The sequence below is a fragment of the Falco biarmicus genome, chromosome 1 (genome assembly GCF_023638135.1).
Source record: "Falco biarmicus isolate bFalBia1 chromosome 1, bFalBia1.pri, whole genome shotgun sequence".
Taxonomy (NCBI): domain Eukaryota; kingdom Metazoa; phylum Chordata; class Aves; order Falconiformes; family Falconidae; genus Falco; species Falco biarmicus.
Genome location: NC_079288.1, coordinates 10,779,396 through 10,803,647, shown reverse-complemented (window position 1 = coordinate 10,803,647; position 24,252 = coordinate 10,779,396). Strand labels below are relative to the sequence as shown.

General features: G+C 57.0%; 1 protein-coding gene across 4 annotated transcripts in view; it reads left to right on the top strand.

Annotated features, from left to right (window-relative positions):
• ARHGAP44 (Rho GTPase activating protein 44) overlaps positions 1-23,836 on the top strand; it is a 30,760-nt gene extending 6,924 nt beyond the window's left edge. The window contains exons 2-21 of one of the 4 annotated variants that reach the window (XM_056323856.1): positions 5,416-5,455; positions 8,198-8,302; positions 8,385-8,461; positions 8,946-9,057; positions 9,932-10,008; positions 10,827-10,944; positions 12,358-12,426; positions 12,512-12,593; positions 13,431-13,558; positions 13,692-13,803; positions 14,181-14,262; positions 15,192-15,272; positions 15,354-15,467; positions 15,606-15,697; positions 15,987-16,167; positions 16,691-16,708; positions 17,011-17,232; positions 19,484-19,566; positions 19,659-20,005; positions 22,123-23,836. In XM_056323856.1, the coding sequence (XP_056179831.1) occupies positions 5,416-5,455; positions 8,198-8,302; positions 8,385-8,461; positions 8,946-9,057; positions 9,932-10,008; positions 10,827-10,944; positions 12,358-12,426; positions 12,512-12,593; positions 13,431-13,558; positions 13,692-13,803; positions 14,181-14,262; positions 15,192-15,272; positions 15,354-15,467; positions 15,606-15,697; positions 15,987-16,167; positions 16,691-16,708; positions 17,011-17,232; positions 19,484-19,566; positions 19,659-20,005; positions 22,123-22,518 (2,536 nt within the window). In that variant the 3' untranslated portion in view covers positions 22,519-23,836. The remainder of the gene's footprint in view (positions 1-5,415; positions 5,456-8,197; positions 8,303-8,384; positions 8,462-8,945; positions 9,058-9,931; positions 10,009-10,826; positions 10,945-12,357; positions 12,427-12,511; positions 12,594-13,430; positions 13,559-13,691; positions 13,804-14,180; positions 14,263-15,191; positions 15,273-15,353; positions 15,468-15,605; positions 15,698-15,986; positions 16,168-16,690; positions 16,709-17,010; positions 17,233-19,483; positions 19,567-19,658; positions 20,006-22,122) is intronic. The other 3 variants (XM_056323866.1, XM_056323876.1, XM_056323885.1) reach the window with 3 other exon arrangements.
• The last annotated feature ends 416 nt before the right edge of the window (positions 23,837-24,252 follow it).

Sequence of the window (24,252 nt, the reverse complement as noted above, 5' to 3'; positions counted from 1 at the left end):
CTGGAAATCAACCTAATTTGCTTGATCAGTGTTGATTTCTGCTGGCAGCAATTAGTTTTTGCAGAAGCTAATGCCGGACTGAATTGTAGCTGCATCCCCTGCTCGTTTGCATTTAACTCTCCATATTAATTGCCCCTTTTCTCCCAGCTGTTTGTTGGGACACGGGTGTCTGGGTGCTGACTGAGGCTGAGGATTGCCTGGATTTGTGCTGAGAAAAACAGCTCCAGGCTGGAAATCCGGAGGGGAAGGGGAGGAGCAGGCTTTTATTTGCCTAAAGGAAAGATGAAAGAAAGTGTTGAAAGCTGGTGATGCTGTCTGCCTCTCCAAGGCGTGCTCCTGAGGATGTGTGTAGCTCATAAGGTGTGAAGTTTTGGGGGACTAGGGACCAGCCAGGGCAATTGTGGGGGTCCCTGCACCCCTCTCTTCAGTGCTTTTGTTTGCTAAGGCCACTTTGTATGAGCAAAACCCACTGTCTCCAGTTCCCCAGGGCAGGTTTTGTCCCAGCACAGGAGCCCTGGCTGCACCCACCTTGCAGGACATGGGGATGGAAATACCCATGTGAAGAGAATCAGCCCAAAGCTGATACTGGCTTAAACTGGTGCACAGAGCTGTTTTGCTGGTGCCACCAGTTGCCTGCTCTGACAGTTGGGCCATGGGATGCTCCAGCCACCAGACCGCTCCTTCCAGGGCTCTGCTGCACGTCAGACCCTTGAGCATTGTCCATGGGTCTGGGGTTATGGGGTAAACACAGACAGGCCCCAAACCCCGCCAGGATGTAAGGAAGGGGGGGCTGAGGTAGCTCCCCCAGGACATGGGAGCCTGTGTCCTTATGCCCCCCTGCCAAGGGAGCTCTGGCACCCCCAGGAATTCCTTCGAGAGTGATGATGATTTGGGAAGGAGATGGGTTTGTGCAGGCAGGAGCTCAGCTGCCTCCCACGTGCAGCTGGAGCAGCACAGGCAGGTCCAGGGGTCTCCTGGGCTTGGGGCAGCCATCCCTGCCATGGCACAGGCTGAATCCAGGGGTCTGTGCGACCCCTTGGGCAGCTTCATCCCTGCTCGGCTCTGGCTGCTTGTACAGAGCCAGCAACAGGGCAAGGAGGAGACTGGGGGTGCCAGGAAGGGCTGGGGGTGCTGGGGGGTGCAGGGGAGGGGCTGCAGGGTGTCAAGAGGTGCTGGGGGATGCTGGGGATGAGCTGGGAGGATGCCAGGAGAGGCTGAGGGATGCTGGGGATTGCCTGGGAGGTGCTGGGGAGGAACTGAGGAGTGCTGGGAATGGATTGAAGGGGTGCTGGGGATGGACTGGGGTTGCCTGGAGGGGCTGGGGATGCCAAGAGGAGCTGGGGGATTCCTTGGATGGGAGCAAGATGCCAGACTGGAACAGTGGGAGCATCTCTGCTGGAGCCAGACACATTTCCCAGCATCGGTCACATCCAGACTGGTTCCTCTTAACACTTGTTAATGGGTTGCTGTCGTGCTGTCATTTTGGAAACACCTTTGGGGTTTGGGCTCCGAAGTCCCATGTGGTCTGAATTAAGTGCTTGAGAGCAAACCAGGACCTGGGGCTCCTGAATCCCAGGGGATTCCAGTGAGCAGTTCTTCCCAGGGATGGGAAGCCAAGGTGAGAGAGCTGGGGGGTGGCACAGGGACCCACACCTGTCCTTAAGTGGGATGCTGACTGGATATGGTATGGGGAGGGAGAAGAAGGCACAAACCCCAAAGGTTTGTTGAAGAGGAAGGGCTGAGCAGAGATGCGCAGGGCTGAGCGCCCTGAAGATGCTTTGCGAAGATGCTCGGGGAGATGCTGCCATCCCACCCCTAGAAAAAGCAGCAGGATATTTCTTGATCCCCGCTGGGTGCCCTGGGGAAATCCCTAGGTACCAGGGAGATGGCACTGGGGTCTCCTTGAGCATCTCTGAGTATCAGCAAGGGCTTAGCACCCAAAAATCCCCCCCCCCAGGCAGGATGGAGCCCAGGTTGTGCAGGAGAGTCTCCATCTCCCCGGCTGCTCCCTGGCACGGCATGTGTTTCCCCACCAAGCATTGCTTGCTGCAGGTTCACAGGATGGCTCATAAGACTGTATAAGCTCCTGTAAAATCATATTAACTTTAGGCTGAGACTCCAGAAACATAACGGATATAATGGGATTTTTCCTGGTGGCATTAGCAGCATGGAGCTGTAATGCAATGCAATGTCAGTGGAGTACGATGATGTTGGGTTTTAGTCTTTACAAGTAAAATGGCCATGTGAAGCGGCTTAGGCTGGGCTTTCTGTGAGTTTGGAGGTGCTGCTTGGTTTTTGCACTCCTGAATATGATTTGCACGTTCTGGAATGCTGCTGGTGGTAGCAAGTATGGAGGCAAGGGGAATTATTTGTATTTTTTTGGTGCACTCTGGAAAATTAATAGGAAGCCTTAGGTGGGATGGCAGGACGTCAGCAGAGCCACATTGTCAGCAGGACTGTGCGTATGTACAGGAGCAGGATCTGTCCCACTTGCAGCTGCTGAACCTTATTTCGATGGTGCTGCAGCCAGGTTGCTGCCCCGGTACATCTGCAGTGCCGGGCTCTCCCGTGGGAGCTACTTGCCATGGCTGCTGGTGACATCACCCATAGGCAGGAGAGTTGCCCCCTGTGCTTTGGCTTTGCAAAAACGTCCCGTGGCAGCTTCTGGGGCCATGCTCCACCCCATTCTGCAAGACAGGGTGCGGGAGCAGGGTGATGCCTGGCTCTGGGTGCAGGTGCTCAGCGCTGACAGGACGTGGTGCCCGGCTCCTGCTGCCACAAGCAACACCACTCTGCTGCAGCTCTACCACATGTCTGTGCCACCACTGGTGGCTGCAGTGTGTCCCTGGGGCCATGCAGAGACCCCCATCCCCATCACAAGCAGGAGGGGAGGACGAAGCATCCCAGCTCCCAAGGATGCCAAAACCAGATGGGGAACCTCATGCCCCAGCAGCGTGCCCATTGCTCTGCCATGTCTCCAGGCAGCTGTCAAGGGGCTCCAACAGCCTCTTTGCTTAATCCTGTCTACAAAACCCAGCAAATCTTTTCCCTGAACCCCTCCTTTTTAAAACCTAATCTATTGCTGGCAGGGTCCCCAACCTGCTTAAGCATCCTGGGATGTGGCAGGGCTGGCACAGGTGTGCTGGGGCTGTGGGATGCTCTCCGTTAAAGCCACTGAGGTTTCTTACACTGAGTATATGCTGAAAAGCAGAACAAAGCCAGATTTTTGTTCTCCTGTTTGAAATGTCATTTTTCTACTTCCCCCAAATGCACATCAGAGTGTAGCACATGTGGGTTTCTGGCTGCTGGGCCATGGGGTGTGCAAAACCCATCCATCGGCTTGGCTGGAAAGAGGAGGAAGTGTGCTAAACCCATCACTTTTTGGGGAGCATTTTTCCAAAGGTGCAATGAGGGGAGAGATTTATTTATGCCTTAAAGTTGTGAATGATTTCCGAGTGCAGAGTGAGCAGCCGGGATGTGTGCCGGTGGTGCCTGCACGTGGGTGTGCGATGCTCGCCTGCATCCCTGCCACCTCCTTCTTCAGGATGCTAAATACATCCTGAACTGGGGTGAGGAAGCAGGGATGGTTGTTTGTCTGTGCTGGTGGGTATTTGCTCTTTTCTTCACCATTTGTGTTAAGTCTGTAGCATTTCCAACCCCAGCCATAGATGATAACAAAGGTGATTTGCAGGAGTGGAGGAGAACCTGAACAGCCCTTGCTCCTGGGCAGCCAGCGCATTGCTTGCCATTCACAGAGATATTGCAACACATTCATTTAAATCGCTGCTTTCAAAAGTCAAAATAAGTAGGAGGTGGGTTTTTTCATTTTTAAACCCAACTTGAATCAGACACTGTGTCACAGCACTATCAAACTAGTAGCCTGCAACAAGCCTTTTACCATCCCATACCAAGTTAACTTCAATAAGTAGTCAGCACACCTTGCCCCAGCAGTCACCGATCCCTCACAAGGTTTCAAAGGTTCATCTACTGTTTGTGCTGTTTCTTCAACCTCTTCAGGCCAGTCCCTCTGCTTCTCGCCTCTGCTGCATCCTTCTCCTTGTCTCTTCTACCTCCAGGGCACTTGCTCTCCTCCCTCTGCTTCTTCCAGGTCTCTCTTAGTTAGCTGTTCCTCTTCCATCCCCCTTAGAGCTATTTAACTACTCTCAGGAACCAGCCACAGCTGCACCTTATCCACGTCAGCCAATCCACCGCCCCTGAAGCCAGCCCACAGCTGTATGTTATCAATGTTAATTAACCCAGCTTCATTCCTCTACAACACTGGGACAACTTTCATACACAAACCAGATTTAATGCAGTTAATTTAGGCTTTTTAAACGTCCTTGGACGTGGTGTATTTGTGGATGAGCCCATAGACCACCCTGTTCTGGCTGGTGCTGCTGCTGTGCTGGACTTGCTCATTGAACCTTGCTCTCCCAGTGCTTACTCCTTATTTCCACTTTTTCAATACTTCACTCAGTCTCTCAAAGCTGAGAAAGCAGCTTGAATAGCAGAAAGCAACCAGGGTGCAGGCAATAAAGCAATGTTTTTAGGAAGGATGAGAGCACTGAGCTTGCATTGTTTATTAAAAAAACCTTTTGGGACTAATGGGCTAAATCACAGCTGCCCAAATGCATCTTGACTGAGGTCATTTTTTGAAGAGAGATGATGCACTGAAGTTGTAAAAAAACCCTAAGAAAATGAACAAATGATCCAGAGTGTGATAGTTTAAATAAGCCTGAGCAGATCTGGTGAGGCACAGCCACAGGGGCTTTGCGGGCAGGGATGCTGCAGATCTGTGCATGGCTGAGGAGGGTCTTGCAGTGAGTTCGTGTCTCCTTCTGCATCCTTAGTGCTCCTCGCTAGCGAAGACAGCAGATGACACGAGCTCTGGAGCGGTAAATCCAGCTCTGACGAGCAGCGGGAGGGTTATGGTGAAGCCCCGGGCAGCAGCTGCCGCCACAGATTCAGTCGGCTGTGTCGGACCGAAAGGCTCAGTCGTGCGGATGGGTTGTGTCCTTGAAATCCGCGGGGCTGAGGGTGCGCCAGAGCCCGGCACGGCCCAGGGAGCTGCTTTCGTGTGTAGACACACACCTCCCTCTGCGGAACTGCCCACATCCTCCTGGGAATTCAGCATCCCTGTTTTGCTGGAGATAATGGGAAAATAAGGGGGAGATTGGGGTGGACCATGAATTGGTGTGGGATGTGGCATGCTCACAGTGAGCTGTGAAGATGCTCCATCCTTTGCTTATTTAGGAGATGAGGTGATGGCTGGCGGGACCAGAGAACTTTAAATCACCAGCTGCATCCCGATGGGAAAGTACATTCAGCTGTGCCCGGTACTGCGGCGTGCAGCCTGGGCGCTGCCGCCTGCGCTGGAGCCTTCGCCAACACTTCATGTTCTTTCTTGTCTTGCAGGGCTGAGAAGACAGAGGTTTTGAGTGAAGATCTCCTGCAGGTGAGGTCCTCTGCAGCTGGTCCGACCCATGCCCGGGGTGCCCATGGGTGCCCAGCCACCCACCCGTGGGTGCTGGATGCGGCAGCAGCTCCATGCCACTCGGTGCCGCGGTGTCCCGCAGCAATGAGAGGGGCTGGGAGGAGGAGGAGGGGGTTGGGAGCGTGGGAAGCGGCACTATCTCCCTCCCACGTGCCCTCCAGCCCGCTCCCAGCCTGGTTTTCAGGTCAGCTGGAATCGGATCCAATCTTGTCTCCACCAGGATGGCAACCTGATACACCGGCCAGATTGCAGGTGCCTGCATCTCCCTCTCTGATGCAAAACCTGCCCTGGGGACGGGACATGTGACAGCAGGGGACAGTCCCCAAAGCTGAGGGGTTGGGCTTTCCCTGAAGCTGAGGAGTTGGGAGACTTCAGCAAAACAGCTTGAGCCAAAAACCTCACATCGTGCCTTGGAGCATCGGCTGTGATGCTCGGGTCACAATCTCTCAGGGACATCTCATCTTGGTGCTCTTTGGTCCGGGAGCAGGGCTTTCTGCCCCCCAGGGAAGGGGGCAACTGAGCAGGTGCCAGCAAAGGGATGTGTATTCACAAATCCATCACTGAATTCGTGAGGTTTCTAACTCACATTCTCTAAATCATCACCTGTAACTTGGGCACCCATGGGTCAATCAGCTGCCCAGCCCTTGGGGAGGGAGCTCTCCCCTCTTCCCCCATCACAGCATGGGCATCCCCTGGCGTCAGCTAGTCCGGCTGCTGCTGGAGCCACTTAAAAACCTGTTTTTGGGGGAAGCTGATGTATTTACACCTTCCAGCTTGGGAATTCGGTCTGTGCCATTGCTATCAGGTAGCAGATTCAGCAGAAACAAGCAGAACCTGTGTGCAAGGATGCTGGTGGCAGGAGACAGCGACCTGCAGGCAGCAGTGCTGCCCAGTGCCATTTAGCTCTTTCTGGCCACCGTGTCCTGCCTATGTGTTGGCTTCGCTTGCAACTAATGGTGATGCTCCCTGCACACATCAGGCTTCAGCGAGCCGGGTGTTAGCCAAAAACATGAGCAGGGTTTGAGTGAGCCATCACTAAAGGGGTAAGGTGAAACTGTGCTGGAAGAGGGTGGAATGGAGCTCTGTTTGCAAACGTCCTGGCCGAGTGCATCAGTTAATCCCTCCCATGGCTGCTTGCTACTTTACTGGGCATTTAGCAGTGTCTCCGTCGTGGCTGGGACCAGCCTGACCCGTGCAGGGGGGAGCGAGGTTGGTCTCCACTTGCACCAGCACTGGTGAGGAGTCCAGCAGCAGCGTGGGCTCCCGGGGCACTGGTGGGTTTGCTCTTCAGCAGCACTGTCCTCACAGTGTGCACCCCCACGAGCCAGTCCCCAGCCTTCAGGATTTGGGGTTTTTTTCCTTTCTTCATCACCAGTGCTGGTGGCCAGGACAGGCAGGGTGCGGCGGCACCGTGCTGCTCAGTCCCCATCGGCAGCTGAGCGGGTTGGAGCAGAGGGGAACTGAGCACTGCCCACACCCAGCAGCCAGAGGGAACATCAATAATGAAACTTTTTTCTGTCTATTTTAAATTCTGGTGTTTCTCCTTGCAAGTTCTGAGGTCTCCATGGCCTCTTGGCACTGAGAGCCAGACCCTGCTCTTACAGCCACCTGGTGACATCCTGGCACTAGGTAGCATCTGTGCTGTCACCGCTGAGGGCATGTCTGGCTTCAACAACATCACACGGGGGATTTCTACACCCTTTGGAGATAATTCAGTGGGGAGAGTGGTCGGTGCCGTCTTGGCTGGGTGTCCCAAGAGTCAGTCATGTTCATGGGGGTCTGTCTCCAGGGGTGGTGGGGAGCCCAGACCCTCTGGGGCGTTGTATCTAGTTGCCTCCACATCTAGGTGGGTGTGCACCCACATAAGTGCCTTTGAGAACATCATACCCCTTCCTTGCAACATACACACAGACCTGTGTGTGTATATGTATATATGAAATGTATATCATTTATGTAATTTATATATTTTAAATAGATATACACACATCTGCGTATATGGTGAAAGGAACATGTATATATTGCAGGGATGGCAGAGGCTGCTCTACCTTAGCCAGGCATCCTGGAAATCTATTTATTTATATATTTCAATAATATTTATATATTATTGTATATAGTGTATAGTATTAGTAATATATATATCATTATAGTGGTGGAGGGAGGCTCAGCTTGAGTGCCAGGCGGCCATGAGATGCCTCTTGCCTCAAGGACTTGCCGCAGGCTGGGCGCTTCTCCTGGGTAGCGGGTATTTCTTCTTTTTTCCCCAGGTCATTTCCCAAGATTTTGAGCTTTAGGGAATATTTCTCTTTTTCCAGATAATTTCCCAAAATTTTGAGATTTCCAGGTTTTCCCTGCATCTCTCAGCTTTGGTTTTCACCAGATCTTGGGTGCTTATATTTAATGACTCATCTTGCTGAGTTTTGGGATGAACTGCTTAACTTAATCAACGCAGAGGCAAATAAGGCAATTTTCAGCCCCAAGTTAGAGTGTTGTTAGAGCTAAGGTGGGGCAGCATCGGCTTGGTGAGACCTTCTCCTGCTTCAGGCATCCCTGCCCTAGGAAGAGGTTTGGCTCCTGGGCTGTTGCATCTGATGCTGCAGCAATTAAAATCACTTTGATTGAAAAGCAGGAGGTCCCTTACATCCCTGCGTGGTGAGTGCATGACCAGGCAGGATACCCTGGTGATGGGCACTACTGCATCCACAGGTGGAGAAGCGCCTGGAGCTGGTGAAGCAGGTCTCCCACAGCACCCACAAGAAGCTGACGGCATGTCTGCAGGGTCAGCAAGGCGTGGATGCAGACAAGCGCTCGGTGAGGCTTTGGCAGGGCTCGGAGGATGCCGGGCAGGGGGCGGCGGGGCGGCAGGGTGGGAAACGCAACCCTCTCGTTGCAGAAGAAGCTGCCGCTGACAACGCTGGCACAGTGCTTGATGGAGGGATCGGCTGTGCTGGGCGACGACTCCCTGCTGGGGTAAGGGGGGCCCGGGTCTCCCCCGGCACTCCGCCACTGCCGGCATGCTGCAGGGATGCTGGGATGCAGCTGCCAGAGGAATGGCAGCAGTTTCTTATCCATGATGCTGGATAACGGGGTGGGAGGGGATGGTTCACAGCAGTGTCAGAGGGGCTGGGTGCTTGTGTGATTGCTGTAGTCCAGGAGTTTCCTTTGTTCTCCTTGTGATGAGCTGGGATCCTTCAGTCATGCAGTATACAACGTAAAATATAGATGTATCTTGAGAAACTCCGTGCAGTTTCAAACTATAAGTGGTACAATAGTTTAAGGAATGAGATTTCCCTAACACCTAGGGTGCCCACAGTCCCTGGGCTGCCATGCACCCTCCAGCCCTCTGCCAAGGAGGGGCTTTGGGTGACCATCACCTACCGCGATGGGTGCGGGGTGGCTGCCAGTTGCCCACCACCGGCCCCCGTGGTGCCCAGCACTGCCCGTGCCCTTGCAGGAAGATGTTGCGGCTCTGCGGGGAGGCAGAGGACAAGCTGGCTCAGGAGCTCATCCACTTCGAGCTGCAGGTGGAGAGGGATGTCATCGAGCCCCTCTTCGTGCTGGCTGAGGTGAGCGGCGGGCAGGGGTGTCACGGCGACAGGGTGTCACCGTGCTAGGGACTCGCATCCCAGCCAAGCCTGGGGGAAAGCGGGGTTTCACCACTTCAGCCGTGTATTTGGTTCCTGGCCCCTGCAGGAGACCATTGCCCTTTGAGATGTTTGCTAATTGCTTTAATTGGCAGGCAGTATTTGCACAATCCCCTGGGCTGGCTGCTGGGGTGGTGTCCTGCCTGGCTCCTTCACCCGCTCGTGCTGCTCTTGCTTTTTTCTGCCTTTCCTGAAAGCAGAGGTGTTAACACTCATATTTCTGACCCATTTTCCAAGCTCCAAACACATATCCTTGTGGTTTAGGATTTCTCTTTTTAACTCCTTTTCCCCCCTGCTGCCAACTTTGTTTCTCAGTTTTACCCAATGCTTCCCCCACACACACACTTTTACATCTAGCAAAATGTCCTTGACTTAGTTCTGATTTTATCTTTTGCAGCAGAAACAAGAGCTTTATCACACTGCTGGTGTTCAGGGCTTTCAGCCGTTACCTGTGGCAAACATGCCAGTGCACGGGAGGCTTTGCCTCGCCATCCCCCAAAACCCATTTCTTGCCTTTGTCCGGCTCCCCAGTGCCGGAGGCTTTGATACCCCAAGGATGCTCCGCTCAGGGATGCGGGTTCTGCTGTTGGGGCTGTTGTGGGGTGGCACAGCCTGGGTGGGGACACAAAGAGGGGACGAGCTGTGTCATCTCCCTAATGATGTTAAAATAAGGAGTTGCATCCTTATCTGCCCGGCTTGCACCGGCCTAAGCTCCCAGCATTGCAGTCGGGTATGACCTGCCTCGGACACCTCCCTGGGGTGTTTTATCTCCTCCCGTTCCTGTGTGTTGCTGCAGGTGGAAATCCCAAATATCCAAAAGCAGAGGAAGCACTTGGCAAAGCTCGTGCTGGACATGGACTCTTCCAGGACACGGTAGGAAGCAGCTTCAAAGCTGCTTTACAAAAAAATAAAATTCCCAAGTGATGGGTAGTGCCAGGGAGGGCACATCCCAGAGCCCTGCTGTCACGACTCCCTTGGGACAGTACGTCTTGGCCCTGTCACCATGTGCCTTGTGTCAAGCTCTGCAACGAGCCACAATTTCTGCTCTTGTCTGCAGAATCCACAGATCCCTTTTTCCTTGCCTGCCCTCTGCAGAAGAGATTCTTCTTATCTGGCACAAATCATTTTTTTTTTCTCTTTTCCCTGTCTGAGTGAGTTCTTACATGATGGCAAAGAGCTGGGTGCTCCTGCTGCTGTAGAGCAGTGCTGGTGGGGAGCTGAGATGACCCTTGGGATCGTCCTGTGCTCCAGCCGCTGCGGTGGGAGCCGGCAGGCTGCGCTTTGGGTTTTGCTGGGGGCTGCTGAGGGGGCAAAGCCCCGCACATTGCAGCGTGTCCTGAGGAGAGCTCTGGGAGGTGACTGTACTCAGTCCCCAACATCATTTCCAGGCTCTCTCATCACCTTCCCTCTCTCCTCCCATCCTGATGAGGCTCATCCTCCTGCTGAAAGTAATTGCTTAATTAGAGCCCAGTGCGTGCAGCCAGTTGTGAGGACTGGGGATGTTCAGGGTTGGGAGCAGATGCTGCATCCCAGCCTGGGTTGGGACCATCTCCATGGTGCTCAGCCCTGGGGACCATGGTGGGCTTGGCTGAGGGGGGTCCCTGGGCTGCCCTCCAAGCCTGCTGGGAGCCAGCCACAGCTCTGCAGGGGTCCCCATCCCTCCCCATGACAGCTCTGCCTGCTCTTTGCAGGTGGCAGCAGTCCGCGAAGTCCTCAGGTTTGGCCAGCAACCTGCAGCCCTCGGGCGCCAAAGCCGACGCTCTCAGGGAGGAGATGGAGGAGGCGGCCAACAGAGTGGAGATCTGCAGGGTACCCAGGGTCCTGGGGGGATCGCTGCTTGCTGGAGTGGGAGGACCTTGGCATCCCAGGCACCACAGAAAACCTGCAGCCACTCCTTTCACCCCATTCTTCACCCTCTTCTTACCCCATTACCCATGATAAACCCTCCTCTGGCTGGTCACCATCCCCAAACACAGCCTGGTGGCAGTGAGCGATGCTCACGAGCCAAGCAGGACATCCCCGGTTCCTCTATTCCCATCCTCCATATCTTGCTGGAGCCAGAGAGCATCCCATTCCCAGGGGACCCATCCCAGCAGAAGCCGGTGAGCTCAGCACCGAGTACGCCCAGTCGTGTCAGTGCCACTTGGCATGTCACCCCCCACCATCCCATGGGAGCACGACCCACCCAGCTGATCATGTTAGGTGGGAAAAATGTCTGAGCGAGGGGGAATGCTGCTGCCAGTGCCTTTGCTGCAGGCTGTGACATACGTCAATAAAACCCACAGGCAATTTTGTGTGGCTTTAAATTCCCCCTGGGGCAGAAAATGCAAAGGGCTGGGCTGACCTGGTGCTCTAGGGTTTGGGCAGGAGGTGGGACTGGGTGCGTGTCTCAAATCCCAACTCTTTTCTCCAGTGACTCAACCAGAACCCACGTAGCCTTTAAAATCCAGTGCCAAACTCGTGCTGTCTCCCCCATCTTAAAGCAGCCCCATGCGCCCAGCAATTTCCCACAAACCAGCTCAGCCAGGAGCTGCCCCCCAGTATCTTCACCGTATTGATGGTGGATGTTGCAACTGGGATGTGCTCACAGTGTTTTAAAATGCTGATGGTTTTCCTCCAGTTGAGTTATCCAAGGGGATTTTCAGAAAGGCACAATTCAGGAAGCGGCAAAATCTATTTCGCAAGTGTGGAGACAGAGAGACTCGTGTCCTGGTGCTGAGGGGCTTGTTGCAATTCAGAGCAAGAAGCGCCTGATGCCCATCAGGCTGGTCCGCACGAGGGGCTGGGATGCTACCGCGGCAGCTGCGCCATGTGCGCCGCTCCGCTGTTGTTAATGAGCCACTTGCAGACACAGAGCAATGCGGTGAGGTGTTGGGACGAGTAAACCTGGGGTTTAATTTGTGCTGTTCAGCCCATCGGGACGTGCAGCCTTTGGCTGACAGGTTGTTTCCAAGTCGCTCTCACTTCCAGAGAGCTGGTTGCAAGGCGCCGGCTCAGCATGGGCTCCGGAAGGTGCTGTGGAGCTGTTTGCACTGCTGCAGAAAGCAAACTTCCACGGTGCTGCTTGTATTCCACGTCCCAACACTTCTCGAGCGGTTGCTGCAACATCCCACCTTGCATGTTGACTCCTGGTGTGACCAAGCTGGTCCCTCCTGGTGGCCTCCAAAGAGTGGCATCAGGGCAGCACGAGTGGGACAGCAACTAATTCTCTGCTCTCCACAGGACCAGCTGTCAGCTGACATGTACAATTTTGTGGCCAAAGAAGTAGACTATGCAAACTATTTTCAAACTGTAAGTGCCACCCATCCCCACGGGACTCCTCCGGCTCCGTTCCCAGCCGTAGGGGTGACAGCCGGTGCCGTCTCTCCCCCTGCAGCTGATCGAGGTGCAGGCAGAGTACCATCGGAAATCCCTAGCGCTTTTGCAGAACGTCCTGCCTCAGATTAAAGCCCAGCAGGGTAAGTGCCCGTGGGGTCTGTCCCACTCCTGCATGTGATGCCAAGGGCTCTGCATCACGCCGGAGCCGCGTGGGGCTTTGCCACAGTGATGAGCCGGCTCTGGCGTGACCCCGTGGTGTAGCGTGGTTCTGGGTTTGCGGCTGAGCATCCTCCCTTTGCTTGCCCCGCCTGCATCCCGCCTGCCCCGCTGCTGGGGAGGGCATCCCATCCCCATCCCACTTGGTCACGGGGGGGCAGGACCCGGCCACCTTCATGGAGCGGGTGGGAAATCTGCCCAAATATCCCCATCAAGAGCAGCACCAGAGGTGGGAACCCAGCGCCAAGGTGGGGGTCCTGGGGCTTCACTTTGCACTGTGCAACCTCCGTAGGAGCTGGGCTGGGAGACCGAGGTGGGGAGAGCCCCGCGCGATGGCTCTGTGAGCAGCGCATTCTCGGGGCAGGGCTCGGGGTGCTGCCATCGCTGCAGCGGGGCAGGGAGTGATTTGTATTTTATTTTTTTCTCTCGATCCCACAAAATATTCCTGCCTCAAACTGTGATGGAAGAAGGGGGAAAATATTGCAAAGGTTTGCCCGTGGTTGCTCCCCCCGGAAAACGTTATCCAGCCCCTTTGAAATGTCCCGTGTGATGATTGGAAAACATTTTGTTTGGATTTCATCTTTAAAAAGCACTTCCCGAGCTGCCCAGGACAGAGGTGCGGGGTCCTGTTGTTTTAGCAACACCCAAACGGAATATTTTGCTGCCGAAACGCTGTGATCCAAGGGCCTTTCGGGGAGGGGATGCTGGATCCGGCACCATTCCCGCCGTGTCCTCCCTCTCACCCCCTCTGCCCGTCACAGAGGCGTGGATGGAGAAGCCCTCCTTCGGGAAGCCCTTGGAGGAGCACCTGGCTGTCAGCGGGCGGGAGATCGCCTTCCCCGTGGAGGCGTGCGTGACGATGCTCCTGGAGTGCGGCATGCAGGAGGAGGTGGGTCCCATGTCCTACCACCCTTGGCTGGGCATGGATGGAAGGGGACATGGCAGGGACAAGCAACCAGGGGGCTTTGGGGACATTCCCGGCCCCAAAGCTTGTCCGACGCTCTCCCGTGTCCTCTGCCAAGGGTCTCTTCCGAGTGGCTCCCTCGGCCTCCAAGCTGAAGAAGCTCAAGGCTGCCCTGGACTGCTGTGTGGTGGATGTGCAGGAGTACTCGGCCGACCCCCACGCCATCGCAGGTAGGTGCTGCCTCTGGGCAGGGGCTGTGAGTGGGATGGCCCATCCAGCCCCCCCGGTGCCAACCATGGGCACCCAGAGCATGGTCAGCAGTGGCGTGAAGTCTAGGTGGAGGCCAGTAACTAGTGGTGGAGGCAAGAATGATGGAGGGAATCGGGGAGGAGCTAGGAAGGCCTTGGTGGAGGTGGCAAGGTGCATGCTGAGGGTCAGGGGATGCTATGGGTTCCACCAAGCTGGGGAGAATAGCGGGTGCTTTGGGATGTGAGGGGTGGGAAGGTTGGGAGGGATGTGAGTCAAAATGCTGAGGACCGAAACCACTTGGTGCCCGTTGGCCAGTGCCACCCGCAGTGCCGAGCCTCGTGTCCCCTGTGTGCCGCAGGAGCCCTCAAATCCTACCTGCGAGAGCTGCCGGAGCCCCTCATGACGTTTGAGCTGTACGAGGAGTGGATCCAGGCATCCAAGTAAGTCTGGGGCATCCCCCCCATTCCTCTGTGACGCAGATGATGACATCTTGGGTCCCCATGGGTGGTTGGGGGCCATAAGTTATTTCTGACATGGCTCACAGAATTTAGGATGTTTCCTCGGGGGTGTGAGAGCCAGGGGGGTTCCCATGATGTTCCTTGAGCATCGTGGGTCCCAGCACTGAGGGTGGACCTGATGTCTCCTGACCCTAATGTCCCCAGCCTGGTCCCAAGCACTCTGGCCAAGGTGGCTGAGCTCTCCCAGCATCTTTGGGCAAGCCCTTGGATGCCAGGCTGTGGTGCCATTTCTGGATGGGTGTGCAAACCCTGGGGGGCAGCTGGCCAAGGGAGCTCCCACCTGCATTGCTGGGGTGCTCTGCACCACGGGACCCCCAAAACCCAGCAGGATTGGGCCAGCTGAAGTGGCACCATCATGCCTGTTCCGCTGTTGGAGATGTTTGGGGTAGGAGAATGTTGGGCAGAGGGAGGTGGGAGAAGGAGCATCTCCTATTGAGGTGGGAAGCACCTTGGTGGTGCCTGAATATAGGTCTGACCATGCCCCTGCCTGCCCTGGGAGCGCTGGAGCACGGCAGGGACGTGGAGGTGGCTCACTGGAGGGGATGGTCCCCAAGGTGGCAGAGCGGGCTGCTTTGGGGAGCTGTTTGCAGTAATGTCCCCTTCCAAAGCAAACACATCCCCAAAACACACCCTCCGGGGGGGCTGCACAGAGGTGGGGAGGGGACCAGCATCCAACCCGCTGCCAAAAGGTTTCCTTCTCTTTTTGGCAGGGTTTGGGGGGTTAGTTTACTTATATAATGTTGGCAGCAGCTCAAGGGTCTTGCAGAGTCCCCAAGAGCAGGGCTGGAGGGGTCAGAAGCCCCGGGGTGGGGTGGGGATGGGGAATAACCCTCTCGCCCACCTCCCCACAGCATCCCAGAGCAGGAGAAGCGGCTGCAGGCACTCTGGAGCACCTGCGAGAAGCTGCCCAAAGCCAACTACAACAACATCAGGTGAGCCTGGGGCCAGCGGGACCCGGGGAGGGGACGGAGAGGGTGCAATCCTGATACACCGACACAGCTCACGCTTTCCAGGTATGTGATTAAATTCCTGGCCAAGCTGACGGAGTACCAGGACACGAATAAAATGACCCCAAGCAATGTGGCCATCGTGCTGGGACCCAACCTCCTCTGGCCGCAGGCGGACGGGTAAGGTGTCTGGGTGGAAAGCAAGTGTGCCAGAGGGATGCTGGGGGAGGGGGGGAGGGAGGGTCTGGGGCCAAAATCCTGCTGGGAATAAGGCTGGACTGCAGTAGGGTTGCTAAACTGCTGCCCCCCGCCTTGCAGGAACATGACGGAGATGATGACGACCGTCTCACTGCAGATCGTGGGCATCATCGAGCCGCTCATCCAGCACGCCGACTGGTTCTTCCCCGGAGGTAGGCTGTGCCCACCGCCGTGGTGGGCTGGGCTGGGCTTCGTGGGACCTCCCGCCCCTCCCTGGGGAGGGGGTGCAGAGCTCCCATATTTATTTTTGCCAGCCCCCTCTGCTTGCCTTGGCTTGGGCGAGGGGAGCTCAAGCAGAGATCTGGCAAGTCTCATCACAGCGGTGAGCCCAACCTAGCTGCTCCAGCACCCGCAAGCATTCCTGGTGCTGATACCCCCACCTCACCCCTCACTGAGGACATACGTCTCCCGACGTCCCCCCGCTCTTGTTTCCCTCCCCAGACATCGAGTTCAACGTGACGGGCAACTATGGCAGCCCCATGCACATCAACCACAACGCCAACTACAGCTCCATGCCCTCCCCGGACATGGACCACGCGGACCGCCGGCAGCACGACCAGGCACGGCGGCCCCTCAGCGTGGCCACGGACAACATGATGCTGGAGTTTTACAAGAAGGATGGGTAGGGTCTTGGCAGTGCCAGGGTTTGGGGAGAGGGAAGACGTGGCGTTGCCACCACCCTGGGGCAGGTGGTACTGAGCTGTTTGAGGCTGGGTGGTTCTGGGGTGGGAGAAACCCCCTGCTCTCCATGCTGGGCTCTTGGGGATGCTCAGGTGAGCCCCCAGCCCACTGGAGATGGGAGTAGGGTGGCCCGTGGCGTGCACCAGGGCTGTGCCGTGCCGGGGTTGGGTGCCCTAGGGTCCCCAGGGTCTGCAGGCTTTGCCCCAGGGGAAACTCCCCACTCCCAACCCGTGCATGCCCCCACCATGCCACCTCACGGGGACTGCAGCCAGTCAGGTTGGCTCCAGAAAAACACCCTCAGGGCTGACCCCATCTCCCAGAAATGTCCCCGGGGTTCTCCCCATCTCCAAAAAATGTCCCAAGCTCTCCCCATCACTGGCATAGCCTGGCAGCGGGCTCTCACTGTGCACTGTCAAGGTTTAGGGTTTTTTCACACTAATAATTGTGTGTTTCTGCCCATGCAGCCTTAGGAAAATCCAAAGGTACTGTATCCTCTGCAGCAGTGCTGGGAAGGTGCTGGGAGGATGCTGGGAGGAAGCTGGGAAGATGCTGGGAGGATGCTGGTGCCTGCTGGTACCTGGGGAAGGGAGACGTGGCTGGTGGGTGACACAAGCACATCCCACACTGTCACCCCTTCCCTATTGCCATGGAGGTTCATGCCCAGCATATTCCCAGTGGAAGAGGTGTTTTTAGGGACCAGGCACCCCAAAGGAGCCATGACACAGTGCTGGCGGTCCCCTCTTGCGTGGCGGGTGCTGAGAGCCTGTCTCTGTGTCCCCTGCAGCATGGGTGTCAGGGTGATGGACACCTCGTGGGTGGCTCGCCGAGGCACCTCGGTGGTGCGCAAGGCATCGTCCACCCCACCGAGCGCTCAGCCTCCCGCGCCGCCCACTGAGCTCCCCGCTGCACCCCACTCGCCCATTCCTGAGCAATCGCCGGATATTTCAGCTACCCCTTCCCCGCCTCCCACCAGCTTCGGCTTCCCCCCAGGAGCCGAGCGGACAAGGTAAGGTCCCCAACTTTGGCATCCTCCCCATGTGTGAATCCAGCAGCGAGAGAACTCCGTGGCCATGCTAGAGGCAGCGGGAGAGGATGCTCAGCACCCCTGGGCAGGGAGCAGTGTCCTGAGGGCAGCGGGAGGAGAGGATGCTTAGCATCCCTGGGTCCCCGGGCGGCAGTGCCTGGGAGGCAGTGGGAGAGGATGCTCAGCACCCCTGGGTGGGGAGCAGTGCCTGGGGGGCAGTGGGAGAGAATGCTCAGCACCCCTGGGTGGGGAGCAGTACCTGGGGGGGGCAGCGGGAGGAGAGGATGCTCAGCACCCCTGGGTGGGGAGCAGTACCTGGGGGGGGCAGCGGGAGGAGAGGATGCTCAGCACCCCTGGGTGGGGAGCAGTGTCTGGGGGGCAGCAGGAGGAGAGGATGCTCAGCACCCCTGGGTGGGGAGCAGTGTCTGGGGGGCAGCAGGAGGAGAGGATGCTCAGCATCCCAGCGGCCACCGCGATGTCCCCAGCCTGCCAGCCCCACGCTGCCCTCGAGGATGTGCCAGCAGTCGCTCGCCTGGCTCGCAGTGGGTGTCGCTGGGATGTACCGAATGGGGGCTGGAGCTGCAGGGAAGGTGCCAGAAAAAGCCTGAGGGCGCTGAGCTTTCCCTGGGCCCTGACACTGGCCACGGTCTGTGTCTGGCTCCAGTTTGCACAGGCCAGAGGGGAGAAAGCACAAAAATTCCACTTTTCTGCCCCAAAAAGGGAATCTGAGCTTTGGAACTGGCCGCGAGCCTCACACCCCCACCCTCCGTGGTGCACCCATGGGTGGGGGTGGCAGCCCCTGTGCTGTGGGGTCAGTCAGGTGCCGTGGGATGAGGTGGGGGGGCTTTGGCAGCATGAGGGCTCCACCGCCGCTCTCCCCTGCCCCCCCGGCAGCACTCCTGCTTTTTTATTATTTTTCCCCCCGACCGCAGACCCCCGGGATGAGGATGAGCAGGGCCTCCCCAGGCCCAGCCGCTGCAGCCTTCCTCCCCACCACCCTTCTCCCCGCTCGCCCCTCACCCTGGCACCAGGCCTGGCCCCCCCGCACCCCGCCGTGCGCTGTGGCAATGCCCCCCAAACGGCGGGGGGGCTGGGGGGGCCGCGCTGCAGGGGGCACCTCGCAGCTCGCCCTGCTTCTGCCTCCCGCTGTGCTTTCAACTGGCCACTTTCTTTTTCGTTATTATTATTACTTATTATTTTAATATTTACTTTTTGATTTTTTTTATCATTTTATTTTATTTTTATTATTTTCTTTTTTTAACTTTCGATTTTCATCGTATTTTTATTTCGTTATTTTGGGGGTTTGTTAATTATTCATTGACTTTCACTCTGTTTTGGTTTTTAACTTTATTTTCATTAATTGCACTTTTAATTTGCCTTCTTTTTTTTTATTTTATTGCTGGTTTTCATTTCATTTAATTTCTCTCTTGTTTTAATTTTAATTTGCCTTTTCTTTTTTTATTCATTTTATTTCTTGTTATCATTATAATTTCTTTTCTCTCTTGTTTTAATTTTAATTTGCCTTCTTTTTTTATTATTTTATTTCTGGCTATCGTTTCTTTTGATTTCTCTCTTGTTTTAATTTTAATTTGCCTTTTCTTTTTTTATTTATTTTATTAGTGGTTATCGTTTCTTTTCATTTCTCTCTTATTTTAATTTGCCTTCTTTTCTTTATTTAAATTTTATTTCTGGTTATCGTTTCATTTCTCTCTTGTTTTAATTTTAATTTGTCTTCTTTTTTTAATTTTATTTCTGGTTATCGTTTCTTTTCATTTCTTTCTTGTTTTAATTCTAATTTGTCTTTTTTTAAAATTTTATTTCTTGTTTTCGTTTCTTTTAATTTCTCTTTTTTTTAGTTTAAATTTGCCTTTTCTTATTTTATTTCTGCTTTTCGTTTCTTTTCATTTCTCTCTTGTTTTCATTTTTTATTTATTCTCGGTTTATTTTTTAATTTTTTAAACTCTTTATCCTCCTTGCATTTTGATGTCTTTTGTTCCCTTTTGAAGTTTTCATTCCCTTTTACTCGTCTGTTTTGTTTCGGGTTTTCACTGGATTTTCTGTCAGTCCTTTTGCCTTTTAAATTTTAAGTTGCATCCCTTTTTTTTTTTTTTTTCCCCCTTTAATTTCTATTTTTCGTTTCTTTCCATGCCTGTCTCATTTCAGTTTTTACTTTTACTTTTACCTCTCACTTTCCGCTCTCACCTTCTCTCCTCTTCTCTCCGCGCCGCCCCAGCACGGGAAAGCCCCGGGAGCCCGGCGCCGGGCCGGGGGGGGCGCCGCCGCCCGCCGAGCAGAGCCCGCACGCCCCGCGCAAAGGTAGGAGCGGGGCCGGGGGGGGTCCCCGCTGGTTGCGACCCCCCCCCCAGCCCCTTGACCCGCCCCCCCCCCCCCTTGTCTCTGTCTCGCAGTGGCCAAGAAGCTGGCGCCCATCCCGCCGCGGGCGGCCGCGGGGGAGCAGGGGGGGGGGCAGCCCTCCCCCGCCAGCCTGTCCCCCACCCCCCCCAGCACCCCCTCCCCGTACGGCCCCCCCGGCGCCCCCCCCGGCGCCTGCCTGCCCGCCGGGCAGCCCCCCCCGCCGCCGGCCCCGCTCCCGCCCCCCGCCGCCGCCGCCAAGTCCCGCCCCAGCGCCAAGCCGCGGCCGCGCCCCGCGCTGCCCCCCCCCGCCGCAGCCCCCCCCCGGCCGCCCCCGCGCCCCCCCAGCCCCCGGAGCTGCCCCGCCTGGACGCCGCGGGCCCCGGGGACGCCGCGCTGGCAGGTAACGGGGGGAGGGGGGGGGGACACACACAGCCCCGTCCCTGCGGGCGGGGGCCCTGTGGGAGGGCGACGCTGCTGGGAAGGTGTCAGTGGCCCTGGGAAGGTGTCACCGGGAAGGTGGCGGCGTCCCCAGGAGGGTGACGATGACTCTGGCAAGCGGAGCTGTCCCCAGGAGGGTGGCAGTGGCCCTGGGAAGGTGTCACCGGGAAGGTGGCGGCGTCCCCAGGAGGGTGACGATGACTCTGGCAAGCGGAGCTGTCCCCAGGAGGGTGGCAGTGGCCCTGGGAAGGTGGCGGTGGCCCCGGGAAGGTGACAGTGACTCTGGGAAAATGGAGCTGTCCCCAGGAGGGTGGCAGTGGCCCTGGGAAGGTGTCACCGGGAAGGTGGCGGCGTCCCCAGAAGAGTGACGATGACTCTGGCAAGCGGAGCTGTCCCCAGGAGGGTGGCAGTGGCCCTGGGAAGGTGTCACCGGGAAGGTGGCGGCGTCCCCAGGAGAGTGACGATGACTCTGGCAAGCGGAGCTGTCCCCAGGAGGGTGGCAGTGGCCCTGGGAAGGTGACAATGACTCTGGCAAGCGGAGCTGTCCCCAGGAGGGTGGCAGTATCCCTGGGAAGGTGGCAGTGGCCCTGGGAAGGTGTCACCGGGAAAGTGGCGGCGTCCCCAGGAGGGTGACGATGGCTCTGGCAAGTGGAGCTGTCCCCAGGCGGGTGGCAGTGGCCCTGGGAAGGTGACAACGACTCTGGCAAGCGGAGCTGTCCCCAGGAGGGATGCAGTGGCCCTTGGAAGGTGACAATGACTCTAGCAAAGCAGACCTGTCCCCAGGAGGGTGGCAGTATCCCTGAGAAAGTGTCAGTGACTGGCAAAATAGAACTGTCCCCAGGAAGGTGGCAGTGGCCCCGGGAATGTGATGATGACTCTGGCAAAGCAGAACTATCCTCAGGAAGGTGTTGGTGGCCCTGGGAAAGCAGAACTGTCCCCAGGAAGGTGGCAGTGGCCCGGGGAAGGGGATGACGTTCCCAGGAAGGTGACAGTGTGCCCAGAAAAGTGACAATTGACTCTGGCAAAATAGAACTGTTCCAGGAAGGTGGTGGTGGCCCTGGGAAGGGGATGATGTTCCCAGGAAGGTGGCAGTGTCCCCAGCAAGGTGTTGATATCCCCAGGAAGGTGGCAATGCACTCGAGAAGGTGGCAATGTCCCTGGGAAGGTGACAGCATCACAGGAAAAGTAGTTATGTCTCCAGGGAGGTGGCAGTGTCACTGGGAAGGTGGCAGCATCCTCAGGAAGGTAGTGATGTCTCCGGGAAGGTGACAATATCCCTGGCAAGGTGGAACCATCCCCAGGAAGATGGTGATGCCCCCAGGAAGGTGGCAGTGTCCCCAGAAGGTCGTAGTGTACCTGGGGAGGTGATAATGACCCTGGAAAGGTGCAACTGTCCCCAGGAAGGTGGCAATGTTCCTGGTAAGGCAGAGCTGTCCCCAGGAAGGTGACACTGTCCCCAGGAAGGTGGCAGCGTCCCCAAGAAGCACCGCGAGCCTGTGTTGCTGTCCTGCTGTGGTGACCTCCCTGTCCCTGGGTTTTGTTGGTGTCCCCCCCGCGGTGTCCCTGCAGCATTGGGGGCTGCGCTGGTTGAGGGGGACAGTCTGGGTGGCGCTTGGGCAGTGGCAGGTGGCACCGGTCCCTGCCATGTGCCTGCGGGAGGTGTCACCTGGTGGAGTCCCCACTCTGGCAGCAGTGGCAGAGCCCGGCAGGTGCAGGCAGGACTTTTGCTACCTGGGGGGAGGTTGCTCCGCTCTCGGCGAGGGACAGTGGTGACACTGCCTGCCGCGGACTGTGGGACCCCCTCTGTCACATCACACGTGCAGCCTCGCCCTGCAGGTCCCCTGGGAGAGGGGACAGCGGTGTCACCTGTGCTCGCTGGAGGAGAGCAGAGCATCGCGGGGGGCAGGCAGCGTGGGGACGGCGGGCGGGTGGCACAGGCCCTGGCTAGGCTGGGGTGGCACGGAACAGGGACGGGTAGTGGCATCCCTGGTGGTGGCACTAACACGGTGCCAGCCCCGGTGAGGTGTCCTGCCACCGAGCCCCCACCTTGGCGTCCCCCATCGTTCTGCCCTCCCGCAGGTCTGCTCCGTTTTGAGGTCCCCTCCCTCCACGTCCCCCTGGATGCCACCCTGTGCCGGGACCTGCCAGAGGCACCGCAGAGACTCTCGGGGCCGGGCCCGGCTGCTCGGCAGGAGGAGGAGGAGGAATCGGAGAGCACAGCCCTATGACAGTGTCCCTGTCCCCAAGCTCATCCTTGCAGCACCCAGGGGCCAGCACCGGCCACCGGCACCGAGGGCCACCGGCACGCCAGTTTTGGGTGGCAAAGCGCCCGGTTTGGGGGCAGTCGCTGTTCTTTATTTCTTTTTTTTTTGCCTTATCCAGACTTTGCCTTTCGACTGGGTGCCTGTGCCCCCCCCGCCACCCCGCAGCACCCATGGTCCTGGGGTGATGCCACCATCTCCTTTGGTGCCCTGACAGCAGGTGCCACTGGGTACCAGCCAGGTGACAATGAGCTCGCCGGTGCTTTGCAGCGGGATTTCATTTCTTCGGCTTCTTCTCCCTCTGCTTGTTTGCCGGAGCAGGATGGGACCTGACCAGCAATAACCTGGGGACGCACATGTGGCCCCCCCAGGCTCTCGGGGTGCTGGCGGGTGAGGGTACGCATCCCTCGGCACCCGCTGTCCTCCTGGGTTGGTGGCTTTGGTTGTGCATGCAAAGACAAATTAACAAAGATTAATTATCCTTTCCAGAGAGATAAGAGATAGATATATATATATATCGGCAGAGATATATATATATTATATATTTGTATATATATATAGAAAAAATATATAGAGATTTGGTTTTTTGGAGCCATTGCCGCCCACCCGGTGCACAGAGGGAGGATGGAAATGGCAGCGCTTGGCCCCCGCCCCGCTCGCGCCGTGCCCCTCGCCCCAGGTGGGCACTGGGGGGGCACCAGCACCCCAAAGCAATCAATAAATCCATGTGCCACCCGCTGTGAACTGCCCGGCAGCGCTGGCGTTTGGTTAATACCTGTCGGCGCCGGCAGCACCCTGCCTGGCTGTGGCAGCGGCGGCGGGGGGTGTTATGTGGGGGGGATGAGGGCTGGGGGGGCGATGGTGTGGGGGGTCGGTACGGGATGTTGTGGTCCTGCTGCCATGGGGCAGCACCAGGGCTGGATTGGTGCCCACTGATGGAGGCTCTCGGAAGGTGCTTTGCTGTAGGAAATGGGGTTTAATGAGGGTTGGGGCGATAAAATGATGGGGATTTTGCTTTGGGTGGGCTGTTGTGGTCCTGGTCCTGTGAGATGAGGCACCGTCAGATCCAGGGCCTGGTCCCAGCCCAGATTTCGGGCTGGTCCCAGTCCAGATTTGGCATGGTCCCAGCCTGGATTGGTACCTACTGATGGATTTTGGGCATGAGCCCTCAGAGGGCACTTTGCTGTAGGAAATGGGGTTTAGTGAGGGTTGGGTTGATAAAATGATGGGGTTTGCTCTGTGCAGGCTGTTGTGGTCCCGGTCCCATGGGATGGGGCAGCGCCAGGCTTGGGGTGGTCCCAGTCCCGGGGTGGGCACCCACCTGGTTGCAGCAGGTCCTTGCCTGTGTTCTGGGGCTGAGCAGCGTGTGTGCAGAGGTGAGTACCAGGGTGGACGGGCAGCAGTGGGGTTGTACGGCACCAGGAGCTCCCCCAGTCTGGTGGGATGGGGTGGGAGCCCAGACTCCCCTTCGCAAGGCGTGGAGAGGCATGTCCATGAGGTACAGGGAGGGAATGCTCTGGGGGATGCTGCTGCCTGGGAAGGCATGGAGGCACCTCTGGGGCATCACACCTATGGGTGCCGGGGAAGGTAGGGTGCTCTGCCTGCACTGGTTATGGTTGGTTTTTTTGGGGGGGGGGGGATCCCCAGCCTGGACATGCCACATCCTTCACCCCGTTCCCCATGGGATGCCGGGACCATGCAGGGGGATGCCACCCATGCAGCTCAGCAGCATGGCAATGGCTCAGCCCCAGCGACACAAACACCCACCAGGGCAGGGCAGCACCCAAGGGTAGGGAAACCGAGTGGCCCAGGGTGCTGGGGTGGCACAGCCCTGGAGCGCATCTGCATCCCATCGCAGTCCTCCGTGCTGGTGGTCCAAGGCAGGGCCTCTGCAAAGGAGGTAGGCACAGCATCCCCGAGGTCTGGCACAGGGATAGCCACTCGTACT